This window comes from Ammospiza caudacuta, chromosome 6 (assembly GCF_027887145.1).
Source record: "Ammospiza caudacuta isolate bAmmCau1 chromosome 6, bAmmCau1.pri, whole genome shotgun sequence".
In the NCBI taxonomy this organism is placed as follows: Eukaryota; Metazoa; Chordata; class Aves; order Passeriformes; family Passerellidae; genus Ammospiza; species Ammospiza caudacuta.
The window spans coordinates 61382612-61403498 of record NC_080598.1 but is presented as its reverse complement, the minus strand read 5'-3'; the positions used below and the strand labels follow the sequence as shown (position 1 = coordinate 61403498).

The following is a 20887-nucleotide window of genomic DNA, read 5'->3' as shown; positions in this document are numbered from 1 at the left end:
TGAAGGAGCCTGATTCTGTGTCAGTAGTGCCAGACGGTGGCTGCTCAGATTCGTGTGCAGATGCCAGCTCTGCTCTCATTTCTGGGCCTCAAATCAGGCAGGTCTCCCCATCCCTGTCCCACTGGGTCAGATGGGACATTCACTCTTCTGGAATGAAGGATTCCTGGTATCTCCAGCCCACATGCTGTGGTGCAGAGCAGACACAGTGGGAAGCACATTCACAGGGTAAGTTTGAGGCAGGTGTTGCCCAAGGCAGTTGTCATTCCTGCCTCTCCTCATCATGGTGTCCTGGTCACTCTCTGTGCCAGACTCCCTGGGAAGGAGCAGAGCATGGATAGATGAGGAATATTATGGCTTTTGTGGCAAAGCCATGTCACAGAAAGCAGCAGCACATGCCCTAAGGGAAGTTCAAGGCAGAGTCATCTGTCATACTGGGGACACTCAGTGAGTCACACTGGAGACACCCAGTGAGTACCACCACAGAAACCCCTTTAGAAAATCCTCCAAGACCATAAAAGGTCTTCCAGTAAGGGACAGATCCATGCAAATGAGTTCTAGGAAAGTGCTGTTTCTGGGTTAGCTCAGGAGTGTGCTGCAGTGAGGATGTGGGATTATGAGGGAATAAATACCCTGCTGTAAATTTCACAACACACCTGATTAGAGGAAATATTTCCTGCATGTCCAGCATGCTGAAAATAGAGAAAGCCTGCTTGCTAAGACTTCAAATTGTATTAGAAATTTTGCTTCTAGCCAATTTCATGACCAGCAAGGAAAGGCCTGCTGCTTCCCTAGGCCTCTTTTTGCTCCAAGTGACAGCTCCTCCTGGGCCCTATAGCCCTTGGATGCTCCTTCCTCCTCTCATCTTCTGGCAACCAGCCAATCCTTCAGTGATGCTCTTACTGTCAGGCCCAAGATGCAGCCATTGAAATTCTGCTTTTTGTTTTTAACCAGGTTCATTTTCTTCCCTCTCCAGGCCATTGGTAATTCCCTTGGAGGGGCTCCTGCAGCCTCAGACATCTGACTGCCACTTGCCCTGCTCACCCAGACAACTGGCAATCCATTTGTTTTCAGTCTCCCTGGAACAAGCCTGGCCTTTTATTTCCTAGCTCTCTCCTGGCCTGCCAGCAGCCCTGAAGCTCCCTTGTCAAAGGGAGAGAGGAGAAGAGTTATGCTCCACACACTGAGATGTGGCTGGCACTGCTGTGAGATGGGAAGCAGGCCTGGATTTGGCCATGTGGCCCAGATGTTTTGGGGTTGATTTATTTGTTTGCTGCCTTTCTCGATGCCTGCTGCTCTGCTCTGGAGGATCTCAGCTTTTGTTAGAAGCAAATTGAAATGAATAATAAAAGAAAAAGAAAAACCAGCAGGGAAAAAAGAACAGAAAGTGTTGGAGGAAGCAGTGACATTTGGAAATGTACAGGAGGCAACGTGGTGATGTTTGCTTCAGTCTGCTGAAAGCTGGAGACAACAGCTTGGAGGAAGATGGAGGATCTCCCCCTTGGCTGCCATCCCTTTCCTCTGCTGCATTCCCTGATCTCACTCCCTTTGCTCTTTCCCCCTGCAGCCTCTAAGTGGGTGCTGGGTGGCATTTGGATAATAACCAGACCTGAGGATTTCACTCAGTTCTGGGAGCTGTGCTGCAGAGGCCTGACATTTCTGGAGGAGCAGCCAAACTGGAGGAGCTTTGCAAGTCCTGCACACCCTGGGCTGAGCATCCACCCACTGAACACTGAGGTGGTGCCTCAGCTTTGCATCCCAGGGAGGGGGAGCTGGGGAAAGCATCATCAACTCCAACCTTGCATAGAAACAGGGTTTAACAGCTCCCTGCCTGCACTTCAACCTCCATGATCAACACAAGCATCGATCAGAGTGAGGCACAAGCTGAAAAATTCAGGTCCCAGCCCAAAATATGAATGTGCCAGCACTTGGGTGTGCAGTTCTGGAGCTGGAGTCATTTGCAAATAGGGACCCTCTAAAACATGGATCAAAGTTCGAATTCCTGTCCCTCCAAAATTAAAGAGTGAAGAAATTTTGAGAACTCAATGTTTTGGTTCTGGGCCATCTGAGAGGGGTGAAGTATGTGCTTTAAGTGTTTCGTTGAATAGGAAGAGACTTGAGCACGTGCTTAATGTTATTAAGTGCTTAACTGTTTCTGTTGAATCAGGGCTCCCCTCCCCAGCTTTTAAAGTCAATTCTAAACCCTTAGGCTGCATCTGAAAGGATTTGGAAAAGAAGTGGCATCCAGACACTGCTGGGTGTTTGACTGCTGAGCTCTGCATTCCTGCTTTGAAGGCTGGTTCCTCTGAATCTGCTCTCACTGCTATTCCAAACCATCTCCACGGCTTGTCCCTGCCACCAGGTGACCAAGGAGAGAGAACAGAGGGTTAAGGACATTTAGGACATTTAACACGAGCCTTGGCACAGCTCCTGGAGAAGTCTGGATGTCCTGCAGTTCCCATCAGTGATCCCAAGGCAGGGACCAACACCAGGGTTGCTGCCTGAGGGGTTTGCTTGTCTCCAGGACCCTATTCAATCCCAACAGGGACTGTAAGGATCCACTTTTAACCTTCTCTGTAGCTCAGACCAAGAAAAAACTCACATAGGATTCCTTCATCAAACATCTACTTCCTGCGTGAGCCGTGTCTGTTTTTAAGGCATCTGCCTGAAGATAAAGGCTTAAATTTATAAACCAAAGTGTTTAAATAAATAAATAAATTTTTAAAAACCCCAAAAAGCAAAAAAAAACCAAAACAAAACAAAAAAAAAAACAAAACAAAAAAAAAACCAAAAACCAACCAACCAACCAACCAAACAAACAAACAAAAAAACCAAACCAAAAAAACAACCAAAAAATAAGAGAAAAACCAAAAAACCTAAAAGCAAAACAACTCTGTAGTTCACCTGGTCTAGTGGAAGGTGTCCCTGCCCATGGCTGAGGGTTTGGAACTGGATGATTTTTAAGATCCCTTCCAACCCAAGCCATTCTGTGATTCTGTGATGCTGTTTTGCTGGCCCAGCTGAAGAGACCCTGCAGGCCTCCTGATGGCCTCTGTTGGTGCTTGTAACCAGCTTCCCCTTGGTGTGGGGTGTAGGTGGCTACAAGGAGTGGGTGACATGAGCTAAGCTGGCCTGCTGTGATCCCAGGAATACAATTGATCCCTCACCGACAGCAGGGAGCTGAGAGCGGCTGCAGGCAGTGGGCTTTGCAGCCAGCAGAGATGCTGCTGGAAACAAGGTGTCCCCAAAAATCTGCAGCAAGACGGTGTGAACCTCACCCCCTGAAACAGCCTTTTGGTGGCAAAAAAGCTGGAGCTGTGCTTGAGAGGAATGAGGTTCCAGAAAAGAAGTGGAAAATAAAGAATTTTTCCTGCTTTACAGGTAGAAGAGTATCTGAGACCAGGATGGAAATAGATGGAAAACTTATGCACAGATGAAAGGCTTGAAATGAAATCCATTATGCATGAGACGAACAGTTGGAATCTGAGAAGCGCTGGGAGGTAATCATCTGAAAAGTGGGAACAGTTCTGGGCAACAATACCCGCCCATTGCAGGGGCATCCAAAAGGTTCCCAGAATCTGCCTTTGGGAGGAGCTGAAATTGCAGGGGTGGAGTGGCCTCTGGACAAACCAAACCTTCCTTCCCCCACTGCTCTCCCAGGTCTGGAGGGCTCCTGGCTCAGTCCAGGACACTGCTGTCCCATGACAAGCAGTGCCATATGAGAGAGGCTTTGATTGGCGATTTTAAAATGGAATAACATGTTCCAGGCTATTTTTCTATTTTTCTTTGTGAAGATACAGTCCTGTCTGCACATCTGATGGCAATGCAGCAGCAATGATGGTAATGTAAAGATGCAGCATGCCCTGAATGAACAGTTCATCTGTGAGAATCAGATCAAAGTTTTTGGGCCAATAATTTCTGGAAATTGAAATGCCATTCTTTCCTCTTGCACGTTTGCAGGTGCCTGGGTTGATAGAAAATGCTTTCTTCCAGGACAAAAGCTTTCATTAGAGAAGATTAAAAAGTGTTATTCCCTCTTATGCCAAGATTGATAAGAGGGTCAATGCTGAAAAAAACCCATAAACCAGCAGAAATTCAGGTACCTCTGCAGGTCAGTTTGCACCTGACTTCAAACCCAGCCTTTTACAGAACCACAGAATCATTGAGGTTGGAAAAGACTTTTAAGGAGTCAGGCAAACATGAGGATGAAGTGACAAAACATACAGGGAAGAACTGCAGGAATAATTGTTCCCACGGCAGGGACCAGAGCTGCTCCCATCCTGCAAGGTGGGAAAAGAGTTGCACAGGTTTCTTAAAGGAGAATGGAGCTGATTTGTGGGTCATTCTGTAAAACCTGCAGCTCTTCAGCTCAGATTTTACGGTAAGGCTCAGAGGCTGGCAGCAAGAACCTCCAGAGCCCTTTCAGACCCTGCTGGTTTTGTGCCCTGGGCTCCGTGGCTGCACCCCTGACCTTCCCAGCTTTATGTGACTCACTCATGCAAAGCCTGGGCCAGTGACACCTTCCTGCAAGAGCTCTGTGTTTGTTCTCCTCAGAGCAGTGGAAAAGGAACTTTTTCAGGCAAAATGATTTATGGTTTGGGGTTTTTTCAGTGGTTCCTTGACCTGCTGCTGTTATACACTAAAGAGACTCATTCCTGTTATTTCCTCTGAGTATTTTGCCCAGTTCCAGGCTCCCATCATGTGCCAGCTTGAGCTGAGGGGTCCCAAGGCCATCCAAAGAGCACAGCTGCAGCCACCTGTGCCTTCATCACAGGCAGTTTGAATGTAAATTGTACTGCAGGTTATGTCCCTTCCTCCCTGGTAAAATTCCTTCTGTTGGGAATCTCTCCCAGGCTGTCTAAATCTCAAGTTGTAATTGAAGTCCCAGTGGCTGATTGCTCACAGTTTAATAGGTATTCTTTCACAAAGTCCATGATGCTGAGGGCTGTCCACAGCCCAAAGTGCTCAATGAACACTGGCAGCATGGGTGTAAGAAGGCATTAAACTAAGCAGAAATTCATGCATCCAAATTTAGGCACTTTAAAAATATATATGAAACCAGTCCAGGACAAGAAAAGGAGTCAAAACACAAGAACACCAGACATGATATTGTAAGGATGAATTGAAAGTAACTGGAGCAGAACTCAACTGACATCATCTGCTTGGGGATGAGGGAAAAAAAAAAGTGGGAAAGGAAGTGTCACTTGGAATAGTCCAGCTCTGACTTATCTGAAGTGTCCATGAGCCTGAGGAGGGAATGCAGCCCCATCAGTGAGCATCAGGGCATGATGAATTAGGTGATCTGCTGAAATGCTGGTGAAGTTTCTTTGTGGTGAACCATGAGGGTGGGAGCTTCAAGCTCTGGTTCTTGTCAGCTGTGAGCATCATAAGTGACACTGGTTTGTTGAACTTCATTTTCTCCCTCCCTGTGCTGTCCTTATCAGAACTTCTCTTATCCTTAGAACACAGGTTAAAATGGAGCTGATCTTGCCTGGCTTTCATTGAAAGGTTAAAATGGAGCTGATCTTGCCTGGCTTTCATTGAATCACAGAATGGTTAAGGTTGGAAAAGATCTGTAAGGTCTTCGAGTCCACCCACATACACAGCACTACTGTGTTCACCACCAACCCATGTCCCCAAGTGCCACATCCACAATGTTTTTGAACACTTCAAGCACCCCCAGCTGCCCTGGGCACCCTGTTCCAATGCCTGACCACGCTGTCAGTGAAGAAATCTTTCCCAATATCCAATCTAAACCTACCCTGGTGCAACCTGAGGCCATTTCCTATGGTTCTGCCTGGCTACAGCCTCCTTTAAGGTGGTTGTAGAGAATGAGAATGTCACCCTTGAGTCTTTTCCACCTTTCCATCAAATTTTCTCACAGATCTTCCCTAATCAAGGGATTAGAAGCAAGTTTAGCATCCCCTTTGCCAGTGTGACACCTGGCAGGCACTGGGCATTGCTGAGCAGCAGTGACTCCTTGCTGGGCTCAGGGCTCACCTCTCCTCCACAGGTTCTGCATGAAGTGGGCTTCTCATGGCCCTGGGGAGCACCACAGTGCTGGAGGCAGCAGTGGGTGATCCAAAACCAGCCCTTTCCCTGACACAACAGATGGGCTGCTGTGAAAAGGAAATGAATGTCATTGCATGGCTTGCAGTCTGACAGGAATGTCTGGAGAAGCTCTAATGTTGCTTCCCCACAAGCAGCTGTTGTCTGCATCCTCTTCCATGGCCTCCTGGGTGACTTCTTATTTTGAAAACAGTCCATCCTTCCTTCCACATTCCGTCTGGATGGAGGTTTTTGCTGGAGGGTTTCCTGCTCTTCTCCCCATTCCTGCACAGCTCTGCTGTCCCTGTTGTGCCAGCACAACTGCTCACCCTTAAAAGTGGATCACTGAAATATCAGCAAAAAAGGAAAGAAGTTATTTGGTTTTTTTTTTTTTTAACTCAGACCAGAATAGAGATCTATTTTCCAGCCACACTCCCAGCACAGCTGGTGGAACAATGCTCTGCAGCAGAGCAACAACAGAAAATGCCCAAATGAACAGGATGGAGGAGAGAAGGGCAGCACTGCCCTCACTGGATCCATCACATCTCCTCCTCTCCTGTATCAGCTGAGGGGAGTTGGACTCTCACAGTGACCCCCTGGAAAATGTCTTTTGATGGGAGACCACAGCCACAGCAGATGAGAGCCAGCCCTTGAGAAACTGGGCCCTTGAGGGACCTAATCAAGCTGCCAGGGGTTCCCAATGCAGCAGTTTTAGTCACACCACCACAAACGTGGCAGTGTTTTGACAGGCTGGGGCAGTGCTTGTCATCTGAATACCGTGAGTTTGTGTTAAAGATTCTACTCCACTTTCCAAGAATCTGGCCTCTGCGCCTTGTTGACAGCAGGGAAATGTTTCAGCGCTGTACAAATGCAAGTAAATAAATGCAGAGGGTTGAAAATGCATCGTAGATATGCTGTCGTTACCTAGCACCCAGAGAAATTAGTTTTGTTTGACAAAAAATGGAAACACCGCCAGGATATTTTGCTCCAGTTTAGCTTGTTTGCTAGAATTGTTTGTGGTTAGTAATGAGCACAAGGTTCACTTGTAATAATAATGTAACCATGGTAATATGATAGCACAGGCTGATGCTAGGCTGATTTGCTGATAAGATTTATGCCCTATTATATTATCCAATGCAATTAAGAAATACTTGGACAATTAACATTAGAATAGATTAAAATAAAGGATCAGACAGCTGTGGGTCTCAGGCATAGTCCCCAAGTGTTTGTGTCACCCTGCTGTGTTTCAATGAGCAAGGAAAGCATTTGCTTTCATTTCACCAACAGGGAATTGTCATGTTCCTCATTTTTTCCAATTCCCTACACTCATTTTAGTGTGACAGGTCAGAAATGAACCTAGGAAAAGCAACAAGTGTTAATTGGCCTCATTCAATCTAAATTAAATTTGATGATCAGCGGGGTGAAAGACAAATGTGTGGGTTGGGATTAGGGGTTTGCTCCCAGTGGGAAGGAAATGACCAGGAGATGGGGGTCAGAATCTCTCACCCCTTGCCTGTGGGTTGGGAGTTCACTGTGCCAACCACTACTTTCCCAGGACTCCTTTTATATTACCAGAGGCAGCTCTTTCTTGTCTTGTAAGCTCTGTGGGGCAGAGATCATCTCTTCATTCCCCACTATGAATCCTGAAGGAACACAGCATTTCCACCACTTAATAATACAAGCACAGGAGATGAGGCAGGATAATCACGAGAGATGAGCCATTTCATAACCGCCTCTGTAGCAGACACAGTTACATCTCTCACAACATCCTAGCAACAGAGCTCCTCAATCATCAGCTCCTCTCCTTACCTGCACACATCTCACTGCCTCACTCCTTGCTGTTTCCACATTCAGTGGGGAATCTGGGATCATTTGTGGAGAATTTAACCTGAATACCCCAATGAAGGGATAGCAGCTTTCCAAAGGAGTGTAAGAGCAAGTCCTTCAGCTTTGCTATAAGCAAGGAGATGAATGGAAGACAATTTTGGACTCAATTTTTTTTTTCATGTGAGAGTCCTATTATTCAACCCTTGCTAAGAGTTTTGAGGTGTTTGGTTTGCTGAGACAAACCAAACATCTCAAAACTCCAAAGGTCCAGGCAGAGCTAATGTGGGGACTGGGGCCTCTCTCTTCTCTCAGACTGGTTTTTCATTGGGATTATCAACTGCAGTGTAACTGAGAGGGGAGAAACCAATCTTAGTCTCTTGTTCCCCATGTGCTTAAAATCTTCATTTTACTTAAGAATGATACCTACCCCTTTCTCCTCACCTTATTGTCCCATTTTCTGCTTATGGGCCCTTCATTTTGCTGTTTTCTGAGTGGCTTCCTGAGTAAATTAAAAGGCCTGTACTTTATGCTCATTCTCTGTTCTTTCTCCTGCCTTCATACCCTGCCTTTCCAGGCTCTCTCCTCCCTTGTCTCCATGACCTGCACTCCATGAGCTGCATCCTGGTTCTCAAATGGTCTCTGTGGCACTCCCCTCCCTTGTTTTGTCTTAGGTGATGCCTTGTTTTCCTTCTATTATTCACACAAATTGTCATTTCTTGCTGGCTGCTCAATTGCACATCTCTTCTTCCCATACTGTCCAGCCTCCCCAGTCCCACTGCTTCCCAGGCATTTCACTCCTTCCTCTATGGGGAAAAAGCTCAGTTTCTCTCCATCAGATTCTCCTTCCCTTCCTCCTTGCTGATCCTATAACCACATAGTGAGCCTGGTTCACTCCAAGCTGTGTTCTCCCCTTGTGTGATGTAGGGAGTTGACTGTTCTGGCAGTTCCTGTGGTTCTTTTCCTTTCAGGAACTAATGCACTGTGAAGGATGAACACAGAAATGTCAGCAGAGAGTCCTGGAGACAGCACCTTGTACTCCTCAAAGTGAAAGAGGTGACTTGGGAGGGAGGAATCAGACTGAAATCTACCAGATGATAAGTGGCAAAATAAAAAAAAAAATATCATTAAAACAGATTTTATTCCGCTGTACTTTATTTTGGAAGCAACATGCACATTGTACAGCGCACAACAGCTCAGAAAGAGCTGAAATAGCTTTGCATAAATATTGCATGAAGCTTTTTGTGCAAACACATACAAGGCACAGAGCTATACGCAAAACCTGGCTACAAAGGGTGAAGGAAAATGTGGAAGCTTTTGCTTCCATATCTGGAGAGCTTCTGGTGCTCTTGGAAAAGTCACTCTGCATTGCAATACAAGTTTCAGCATCAACATGCTCAGGGATGCTGTGAGCCAAGATCCATGCAAGAGGGAAAGCCATGGAGTGGATTTTTAAGTCAGCATGGGTGGCCTAAATGCTGTGGGGCAGGGGTTGAACCTATTTCTGGGCCTTTTTTGGGCACAGATACACAAAAGGAGGAGAGAGACAGAGGTCCAGCATGTGGCTTCTTTTTATTTCCGGTTTATCTTAGCAACCTCAGGTGAGCTGGGATGATGTGGAGACACCCTTTGAAAAGTCACTCCCAATTCAAGCTAAAAGATGACCACAGATGCCTTGCACTGCCACAGCTGTGACCTGAAGCTGCAAAAAGAAACAGAGATGGCTTTAGCTTCAACCATCCTCTGAGCACGTGTCCTCACCTGCATCTGGGCCAGGATTTGGGAGAGCTGGTTTTAAGCTGCAAGAAGAAGTGGATGTCCTGTTTTGAAAGCACTTTACAGTGGTTTAAGAGGACTGTGAAGTAAAGGATTTTGCCAGCTGTGGCTCTCAGGACAAGGACCCACCAGGTATGGCACAGCACTATGTGTTGTGTGCTGCAAACAGCAGGGCAGTGAGGAGACAAATTCCATCTGAGACCTTCCAGTACCACAAACATAATCTTTTCAGGGATAGGGAGAAAGAGCATTTCACTATGTTCATAATGTCCATGAGAGCTGCTGTACAGTGGGCTCACATCTTCCCAAACAAACCCCACTTTGTGGAGGACTCAATGCTTGTTTCTTCCTCTTCCATTTTCTCCCCTTAGTACATGTCTGCAAGTCAATTTTCACTCTATTTTGAAACTAACATTTTCCTTTTTTTTTCCCCTTCAGCATCTGCATTCCACTCTCCGCCTCTTTCCACCACATGCCCATTGAAAACCTAATTGCAGATCCTTTGCTGCAATTAGCCTGCGTGCTGCTGCAAAGTTCACTTCATTATGGCTTTTTGGGGCTGGTTTATTCACATAGGCTTTGAATCGACTGCTCACCAGTGCTTTGATCCCACTGCCCATGCCATGGTCAGCACCCCAGTGCAAGGACTTCCATGTTCTCCTCTGCTTTTCTCCACTTTTCCCTCTCCTTACACCCTCACCTCTTCATGCCTGGATTTTTTTCCCCCCAGATGCATCATTTTTCCTCCTGGTTTGGATGTGTTGGTCTGTACAAGCAGCATTTGGCTTTAAACTGACAGAGGGCAGGTTTAGATTAGAAATTAGGAAGAAATTCTTCTCTGTGAGGGTGTGAGGCACAGGTTGCCCAGAGAAGGTGTGGATGCTCCATCCCTGGCAGTGTTCCAGGGATATTCAGTTTGGACGGAGCTTGGAGCACCTAGTGGAGGTGTCCATGCCCATGGCACAGCGGGGTTGGAACGAGGTGGTTTTAATATCCCAACTCAAACCATTCTGCCATTCTATAATAATAAGTCCGTCATCACTCTGTGATCGTCCGTGACTACACCGCGCAGGGCTCCAGAGGTCACGGATGGAGTTTTTGGGAAGGTCAACGGTTTGCACTCCCGCATCCCCCACCTTCCCGCACCCCGCGGCGAGCGGAGGTGAGAGGAGGAGGAGGAAGAAGATGAAGATGAAGAGCGAGGCGACCACGGGCGTGGAGCCGCGGCCGGGCGGGGAGGAAGGCGGGCGGGAAGGAGGGATGGAGGAGGGTTGGAGGAGGGAGGGAGGCGGGCGGTGGGCGGGCGCGGGGCGGCGGCAGCCGGGGAAGCAGCCGGGCGCCCCGCGGACCATTCGCGCCCGGCGGCGGCGGCAGCGGCGGCATCGGCGCGGGGCTCGGCGCGGTGCCCCCGCGGGCAGGGCTGGCAGCAGCGGCCGCCCCCGTCCCCGGCGATGAAGGCGAGCCCCGTGGCGAGCGCCGCGGCGGCGGCGGGGCCGGGACAGGCGGCGGGGGGAGCCGCGGGGGCGCCGCGGGAGCCCGATGCGCGCTGGCGGGAGAAGGGCGAAGCGGAGGCGGAGCGGCAGCGCACCCGGGAGCGGCTGGAGGCCACGCTGGCCGGGCTGGGCGAGCTGGAGTACCTGCGGCAGCGGCAGGAGCTGCTGGTGAAGAGCCTCCTGCTGCGGCGGCCGGCGGGAGCGGGGCCCGGGGCGCAGGGCGGCCGCGGGGAGCCGCCGGCAGAGGGGCCGCCGCCGCGCAGCCTGGAGGAGAAGTTCCTGGAGGAGAACATCCTCCTCCTGCGGAGGCAGCTGGTGAGCGGGGGCGGGGGGCGCCGCGGGATGCGAGTGGTGAACGCCGCGGGATGCGGGCGGGGAGCGCCGGGCGATGCGCGCCCCCTCGGTGCCCCCGTGTCGGTGTGACCCGCGGGTCCTGCCCTTGTCGGTGTGACCCGCTGGTGCTGCCCGTGTCGCTGTGACCCGCTCGGTGCCCCCGTGTCGCTGTGACCCGCGGGTGTGCCCGTGTCGCTGTGACCCGCGGGTGTGCCCGTGTCGCTGCCCGCGGAGAGCCGAGGAAGGAGCAGGGACGCCCCGCGGGCGGCACCCCCGGCCCGCTGTCACCCGGCACGGCGCGCAGGTGAGGGCGGGCCGGTGACAGCTCGGAGGTGGCCGGGTGGTGCCGGCGTTGTTTCGGTGGCCGCACGGTTCCCCTCGGGTCCCGGAGCCGGGCCGGCGGTGCCACTTCCAATCATGGCAAGAGAGGCGCCGCCGTTGCCATGAATGGAAGTTGGGAGCCGGCTCCGGGTCCAGCCCCGGGAGGAGGCAGCGGGCGCTCGGGCACCGGCGGGATCGGGCCCGTAAGGAAGGGATGCTTTTGTTGGACGACGCGCTTTGGAGCTGGTGTGGGAAGAGATGGAGGGCGGCATGAAGCGGCAGATCATTTTTCAATGAAAATAGCGTACAGCTGTGCCTGGCGCTCTTTGTGCGCGGCTCAGCATTTGCTTTCACCCAGGGAGAAGTTGGATTGCGTGATTTATTTCCCTGATTTTTTCTTTTCCCCACCCCACCCCCCTTTTTCCTCCTTTCTTTCTTTTTTTTTTTTTTTTTCTTTTTATCCTTTTGGTTTAGTTAGGTTAGGGTTATTTCCTTTTTAAAAAGACAAAAATATTTTTTTTTTTTCTGCTGAGAAGGGGCTGGCTGGCGGCCGAGAGCCGTAGTGAAGGACCACGGAATCGTTACTCAAAAAAAAAAAAGTCGGAGATTTGTGGTAGCACTTTAATTTGTGCACTTGACATTGCAGATTGGAACCAGATGCGGTGCTGACTGGGGGAGGGGGCGCTGGTGGCAGTAGGTGGCGCAGCGAAGTCATCCCTTGAACACATCACCTCCTCCAGCCGGGCTGCCAGCCAGCCCTGGCTCCCGCAGGAATGGGGGAGAAGGCTTGGGATCACCCCTTTGGTTCTCCAAAGGATGGCCTTAAACGCCAGCACGTCTTCAACCAGTGCTTGCTGGTGCTTTTAGCATTTGCTCTCCCTTTGCCCAAGGCCAGGCTGGACAGGGATCTGAGCAACTGGTCTAGTGGAAGATGTCCCTGCCCATGGCAAGGAGGTTGGAACAAGGTGATCTCTAGGGTTCCTTCCAACCCAAACCCTTCTATGAACCTATGATTCTATGACTGGTTCACTCTATGGAAAAGATTATCCTGGATTTAATGGGTTCAGAACTAGTCCAGCTATGAGGATCAAAACTCATTGCAATGAATGTGTCAGAGCACCCCTGGGTACCAGTCAAATGATGCATTCAAAGAAACAAAAGTAGATGAACCTTCCTCCTGCCTCCTCCCCTTTCCCCAAAGCCAGAGCAATTAAAGGGTATGAAGCTGAACAGATGATGGATAAGCAACATTATAATACACTGGGGGAAACTGATTGTGTTGACCGTGGGTTAATGAGTGCCTTGCAAAATAATTTCTTATTGCTTATTTTATGCCATCAAATTACCTTCATAAATAGCCTTAAAATTCATCTCGCAGCAATTTCATACAATTATAATGGGAGAAGAGGAAGAATTACTCTTCCTTCCTGCTGCACTGCAAAACTAATAAAAGGGCTGTGATCCCAGCCCTGGGAATCTCCCTCTCTGCATGGTGGACTCTGAGCTCATCATGTGCAGCAGAACGAGGCGGTTCCCACACCACAGGCACTTGTTGGCAGAGCTGTTTGGTGCCATTGTGTGAGCAGATGTGATCTCTGAGTAACACCAGTGTGGTGGGGAACGTGCCCTGCTCGGCTGGCACGGCCATCCTTGCCCGTTCCATGGGCACAGGTCTGCTTGGGCCCTATCACACAATCCAGCTTTGTTCTTCCAGCTGTGGTCAGCACAGCCCGTTGGTCTTCCTGAGCTGTGGGACATGCTCCTCATGCAGAACTGGCTGGAACAGGCTGGGATGAAGTGCCTGCATAATTTTTCACTGAAGTATTTATCCAGAGCATCCATCTAAAATGTCAGCGCTTTGTTTGGTTTTTATATAAAAGAATATCGATGAGGCGTTTCACAAGGCTTAGATAGAGAAGTCTGTTGGTCCTTGGGACCCCTTCACATCTGCCCCACTGAAGGAGCTGATGTTCTTTGTCCTCTTCTTTTGCAGAACTGCTTGAGGAGGAGGGATGCTGGGTTATTAAATCAGTTGCAAGAGCTGGATAAGCAAATAAGTGATCTCCGCCTGGACGTGGAGAAAACGACAGATGAGCACCTGGAGACAGACAGTCGTCCAAGTTCAGGTAAGGGCAGTGCTCAGCAAAATCCAGCCTCCCCTGGGACCTCGAATTAAACTGGCTGTAGATTTTAGTGCTGGAGTTTTCAGTACTGCAGCAGTAAATGTCTACATCTCGTTCACACTCTGATGATAATTAATCCCTACTAACAGAGTTCAGTGACCACTAGAAAGGCTGCTGGTTGCTTCTTTCAGAGGAGCATTTCAAGCTTAATTAGATTTTTAGTGTTTGGGGCATTTGTTTTTTCAAGGCCATCCTCACATTAGTTCGAAAAGTTCCAATTGTCGGGTATATTAGGGAGGAGGCTGAAGGAAAAATGGTGAAAAGAAGCACCATTATCAGGAGGAGGCTATCAAAAGTGGTCATACAACCAGAAAGGAGCATGGAATCAAACACTTTCATCCCCCATATATTGAATTTCATCTCATTCTAACTGTGTTGAAGCCAGTAAGTGGTATTTAACTATGGGGAGCCTTTCCTAGAGGCCCCTAGACCTGTTCTGAACACACCAAAAAGTGGAGAATCCTCCAACTAGCAGTGGTTAAAGCCATTGCTAATTTCTAGTCTGCATCTGACTTGTTCCAGCACTGATATTTTTATATCCTTTTCTCCCCTGAAGAAAGGTTTTTTCTAATAGCCAGCTTTTCCTCCTCTTGGAGGTGCTATACATTATAATTCTGGCTTTCATTTGATGAGCTAAACAGGTCAAGTTCTTGAAGTCATTCATTTTAAGGCATTTTTCCAAGCTCCTAAATAGCTTGGTGGCCTCCTTCCAATTTTTTAGCTTTGTTTTATGCATGCTGGATTCAAGGACTGGGCTCACCGTTCCAGTGTTTCTTACCAGGGCCATGTAGACTGCTGAAGTCATTTCCCTGCTGCTATTCATTTGCCTCTTTGTACATCCAACAATCTCATTAGCTTTTTTTTTTTTTTTTTTTTTTGCCATATCATTAAGCTTGATTAAGCTGCTTTTCCACGCTGACTAAGCCCTTTCCAAGATTATTGTTTTCCAGGATGCATCCCCATTCTGTAGGCATGCTCTGCATTCCTTACTCCTAGATGAACAATTTAAATTTTGGTTGTGGTATGTCATTTTTCCTTGAGTAGTCCCAGTTTACCAGGAAATTAAATTTGCTGCATCTGCACATTATTTACCATTTTTCTTTTTTCTTGTAATCCACAAATACTATGTTTATCTCCAGAACTTTGAGGAAAGTAATGGATATCATTGGGCCCAACACTTTTATAGTTAAGTAATAGTTGGAGAGTCTGGCTTGGAAGTATAACACTGTATTAAATGAGTGAGCTGCCAAACACAGCCTGGATCCTTGTTGCTAAAATCTGAAAATCCCTGAAAGGGCTAGAACCCCAACCCTTGTAAAGTTTTAAAAAAAAATCCATATGCTAAGATAAGTTCTGCTGTTTTAAGTGCTTTACTTTTAAACAAAGCAAATTCATGGCACTAAGGATATTACTAAATTGTTGGCTGTTTTTGGGGTGACTGAATGAAATCCCATAACTACTTGTTAGAGCAAGCCAACTCAAACACCAGCTTGACTGACTTTCTAGGGACACAAATAGTAACTTTGTGTAGACATAACTAATATAAATCCAAACTCTTATTTTTATAGGGTTTTATGAGCTGAGTGATGGAGCTTCTGGATCGCTTTCCAATTCATCTAACTCTGTCTTCAGTGAGTGTTTATCCAGTTGCCATTCTAGCACTTGCTTTTGCAGCCCTTTGGAGGCAACACTGAATATCTCAGATGGACGCCCTAAATCTGCAGGTATAGTAAAAGCAGGTGGAATACATCATACTCCAGGAGGTGGCTTTGGCTTTGGAAATACTGCCTCAGGAGTACCTGGGTTGGATTAACCCTTCTTCCTTTCATGTGCCATATAATGCTCTGAAAAGATCCCAGTGCCTCTCACGTACATGGGTCATGAGGCAGGACTGTTTGCCCTCCACTGCTCCAGCTTTGCATATGAATTTGTCACTCTAAACGCATAAAAATGGCATGTGAAGATCTGGCAGCTGCTCTACCCAGCAGAGGGCAGTGGTACCTGTACACAGAAACACATCAGTCAGCTGATTTCTCTTTCTTTAGAAAAGCATTTTTAGTGAATAGCAATAATTAACAATAGTTCTTGGCTATGTCAGCATTAAAGTCACAGAGGAAGGAGCTGGCTACAGGTTTTAGGGGGTCAGGGCACATGTTTTCAGCAGTAATTTTGTCAATTCTGATGGTCCTTGACCCTGGGTGAGCATGGTGAGGTGTATTCTTCATTTATATAGACATCATGAACAGGCCAGGTACATTTTGTCTCTTGTGCAGAGACCAGTCTGAAGATGCAAGCCTTGATTTGTGGTATGGTTCAATAGGAAGGCCTCCTCTGTTCTCCAGAAGAGACTCTTCAATAGGGCTGCTGTGATCCAGTGTTACTGACTGCAGAGCTTTTCAAAAGCTTTAGCTCATTCTGGCTTGGGGAGGATGATTCCAACCACAGCATTTCCACTTTGCATTCTGCTCCTTAAGGTTACCTTATAGTGATTTGTTGTGAATCAAGGACAGAATAATTCATGCTCTTGTGTTTCTGAATTGGGAAAATGCAGCCTGGAATACATTCATTCTGAGATGCTGACAAGTCCTCTAAGTTTTCCTGTGAGCAGCTCGAGGTAATTTAATGCTCCCTGTTGTAAGGTTTATGTGATCTTCATGTGCCATACATTAAAACAAGAAAAAACACACACACACAAGGAATTCCAGCTGATTGCATTGCTGTTTTTTCTGTATACATCACAAAAACGTAAACCTCTCATTATTCATACAGTCTCACTTTCAGGGATGAAATTTCACAAACTGACAAATTTCAAAAATGCCTTTTTGTCAACATTCCTTGAAGCCAACATAGAATTTAGGAAATGTAGGAAAACTGAGAGGTGATCTGGAGCAAGTTTATGCTCCTACCTTCCCTGTTCATCCTCTCCTGCTCACACAGGAACATCATCTCTATCAGCAAATTTCATCAATGCCCATGAGACCTCTTTGAAATAAGCCTTAGATAAGTGATGAGCACTGAGCATTCCAATCAGAGTACCCTGGCTGAAGTTTCCAGCCCAAGGGCAGAAAACAGGACTGGCAGAGGATCACTTAGATTGTACCCCTACCCAAGAAGACAGAGGCAACTTTAGCTTAAAAAATAATAGTAATCTTAGGTGTTTGGGTGGAAGCCCTGCTCTTAAGGTCGCTTACCTCTCTAGTAAGCTCCTTAGCCAGTAACTAGCCATTAAATCTGACTCATGCATCGTGAAATGCACTGGATTTCTCTGGCAGAACTCTCTTTGCAGAGCCAAGGCTAGGATGTCAGCTGGATTGACCTGCACTCCTTGTGTGAAAACACGTTTCCCATTCTTTAACCCCTTATCACTCAAAAGGAGCACCTGTTATTACTATTGGCATTGCTATAAATAGTATCATAATAATAGTAGTAACAATAATAAAAACAATAACATTAAGTCTGGATTTTTTTTCCTGACCTGAGACATACTTGAAAGAATCCAGAAGTGAAATTTGTCAATAAGCTACAAGAATTAATTGTTCTCTTGTCTGTATTTTTTATGTTTCTCTTTGGATTTAAAATTTATATATGCTGAGGCCTGCAGAGTTTCACAGGTGACTGTGTAACAAATAAGAGACCCTTGCAGACTTCTGGGTGGCTTGAAAGGAAGATAGGAAGATCTTAACAACCTGGGCACAGGTTTGAAACCAATGTACACATTCTCATTAGGGCTGTGATTTTTATTGTTTTAACCATGTAGTCCTTGTGGGGTAAATCCCACATGGATGCAGTGACAGGGAGACCCACAGAAGGATAGTGCTGCTTTTTGTGTTGCTTGAACAGCATCCCTGGTGGCAAAACTGCTGCTGCTGTAATTAAAGCTTTGCACTGTGTGCCTAGATGGACCGGTGTCCTTGGCAGCACATTAAAAACGTAGCACAGCTGTCCCTGGCAGGCTCTCTAAACTCTCCTAAAATGCCTTTCAGATCTCATAGGCTGGATGGACTATAATAAGGAAGGCCAGCATGAGGACCAGACCGCAGGCTCTGTCTGTCGCTCTTTATCCACACCGCACTCAAATTCCCTCGATGTCGTTGCAGATGTTCATCCCAAGTACCAGTGCGATCTGGTGTCTAAAAACGGGAACGACATCTACCGCTACCCCAGCCCGCTCCACGCCGTGGCTGTGCAGAGCCCCATGTTCCTCCTTCCCGTGACTGAGAACCCCCAGCGAGAAGAGGAGAGGCTCCCTTGCGATCTGAACGACGTTTGCACCCCATCCGAAACAGACTCGGGACAATCCGCCAGCGCCTTCCCCACGCAGAGCTCCTGGCCGGCTCCGTGCCCTTCCACCAGCAAGAGGATAGACAGCTACATCTTAAGCCTGGTTCAGAAGAAGACTCATGCAGTAAGGACTAACAAACCCCGGACGAGTCTCAACGCCGATGCCGCCAAAGGGATCTTGAGGCACGGGAGCATGTGTGTCCGGCAGCCGGCAGCAATGGTGGCCCATGGCAATGTGGTGAACCTGAAGAGCTCCAAGGCGGTGGTGTGTTTGCCTCCTGGTGGGGCTCCTGCTCCGGACCACACAGCTCCCTCCCCATTAAAGCAGAGGGCAAGGGAGCCAGCTGGGGAGCAGGTGGAGAGTAGGAAGGCCCCTTTGCCAGCAGCTTTCCCACCCAGCACAACAACAGAGCTCCAGAGCAAGCACCTGCCACGGGGCGCCAAACCAGCACCGCTGGAGCTGGGCCGCAACATGGCGGGCACAGCCGGGGATGGCCCCAAGGAGAACGGCCAGCTCTTTGCTGCATCTCCCAAAGACACCCCAGGGAAGCCGGTGGTGCTGCAGCCAGAGAACAGGGTCAGCCAGCCTCCCAAAAAGATCCTGTTGAAGAGCAGCTTGCAGGCCGCTCGCTCCTCGTCACCGGCTGTAGAGGAGAGGCCCGCGCTGGATTTCAAAAGCGAGGGCTCTTCCTCGCAGAGCCTGGATGATGGGCTGCTGGTGAACGCCCAGTACATCCCGGCCCAGCAGCAGAGCATGAAGCTTCACAAAGGCACCCGCAACGTCAAGATTTTGAAAAGCTCTGCGTTGAAACACAGGTCCCACCTTGCCAACGGGGTGGAAAACAGCTCACAGACCTTAAGGGAGAAAGCCAAACTGGTCGGCAAGAAGTGCCGCTTCCCCGAGGAGTTGGATACAAATAAGAAACTGAAAAAGCCCTCGTCGCGGGGGAAGAGAGGCGGCGGCCTGCCGCTGGAGCCGAGCCTCCCGGGCCGGCAGGCCGGCCTGCACAGATCCGCCCTCCGCTCCCACGGGCACGGCCGGGAGGTCGTGGTGGCCAAGCCCAAGCACAAGCGTGCCGACTACCGCCGCTGGAAGTCCTCGGCAGAGATCTCCTACGAGGAGGCCCTGCGGAGGGCGAGGAGGAACCGGCGGGAGGGCGTGGGGGTCTACTCACAGGTGCCCCTGCCCTACGTCAGCCCCTATGCCTACGTGGCCAGCGACTCGGAGTACTCGGCCGAGTGTGAGTCCTTGTTCCACTCCACCGTGGTGGACACGAGCGAGGATGAGCAGAGCAACTACACCACGAACTGCTTTGGAGACAGTGAGTCAAGCCTGAGCGAGGTGGAGTTTGTAGGGGAGAGCACGACCACCAGTGACTCTGATGAGAGCGGGGGCCTGATTTGGTCCCAGTTTGTCCAGACGCTCCCCATCCAAACAGTCACGGCACCAGAGCTGCATGAAAATGCGGCCAAGGCCTTTGTCAAAATCAAAGCCTCCCATAACCTCAAGAAGAAGATCCTCCGCTTTCGGTCAGGCTCCCTCAAGCTCATGACGACTGTCTAGTGAGGTGACTTGGTGGAATGTATCTGCTTCTGCTTTTGGAAGCAAGGTGCTTTTTTTTTGTACATATTTCCACAGATTTTTTTTTTTTTAATACAAATATTTAAAACTTAAGGTAAATTATGTCACTTGTCTTCAGAACTTGGGTGGATACTAGTGCCTTTTATGTGGAAATAAAAGACCGTTACACTTGTTTAAAAAATCCCAACAACACAACACTGCCATTTCAGTGGTGAACAGCCTCCAGCGCGTGGTGTCAGAAGGCTTTGAGAAAAGGCTAAAATGTTTCTGGGAATGGATCTTCCTTGCCTAGTTTTTCCAGTTCTGGGTCTTATACAGGATATCGACAGCTTAAGGTCATAAGGTTTTAGGGAATAAAGGGGAGGGAGTGAAGGTGTTTCTTAATGTTTTTGCTTGTCCCTTTCTGCTGCTGCTGTTGCCACATCTTGAACTTTTTCCTTCTGGTACTCTGGTCTGTTTTTTTTTTTCTTTTCTTGTTGATTCTCTTCTTGAAACTCACTCCTGTCCTCCCCCAGCCTTCCCCCACCAGGAAAGGGCTCCTGTTCAATCTGTCTCCAAGGTTAAGTCGCCTTCTCTAGAGTGCACTCTGCTCCGATCTCCTGGGAGTCCCACTGCAGATGGTGGTGGTGTCCAGAGTAAACTGCAGCTGGAGCAGCTGACCAAGGCTTAGTAACTTCATTATATTGTGTAAAACTGCTTTTGAAAAAGAAAAAAAAACCCATATGCATGTCATGTGCATGAGTTATCAGTAGTTTTAATATTCCTGTTGATGTCAAATTTACTGTACATCATCAATGGCTGTTTTTATATATATATATATATATATATATATCATTGTGTAAATTAATATAACACATCATATGCTGTAATAAACAGTCTGTTTTAATACTTTTTAAAGTTTGTTACGTTGGTGCAGAACCAATCAGTGCTTTTATATTGATGTTGTCACCACTTAGATGCCTCCTGATGTGACCTGATAATGTTCCTTGCATTCAGCCATGCAGGAAAAGGGGCAAGTTTAAAATGCTGCTGTGGATATGACTTGTGCT

At 48.2% G+C, this 20887-nt stretch overlaps 1 protein-coding gene across 1 annotated transcript; it reads left to right on the top strand.

The window, feature by feature from the left end:
* The first annotated feature begins 11096 nt into the window (after nucleotides 1-11096).
* On the top strand, nucleotides 11097-20702 carry DACT1 (dishevelled binding antagonist of beta catenin 1). Its single transcript, XM_058807060.1, has 4 exons — nucleotides 11097-11453; nucleotides 13786-13918; nucleotides 15544-15699; nucleotides 17959-20702. The coding sequence occupies exons 1-4, from the start codon at nucleotides 11097-11099 to the stop codon at nucleotides 19818-19820; spliced, it is 2508 nt and encodes an 835-aa protein (XP_058663043.1). The 3' UTR covers nucleotides 19821-20702.
* Nucleotides 20703-20887: the final 185 nt, after the last annotated feature.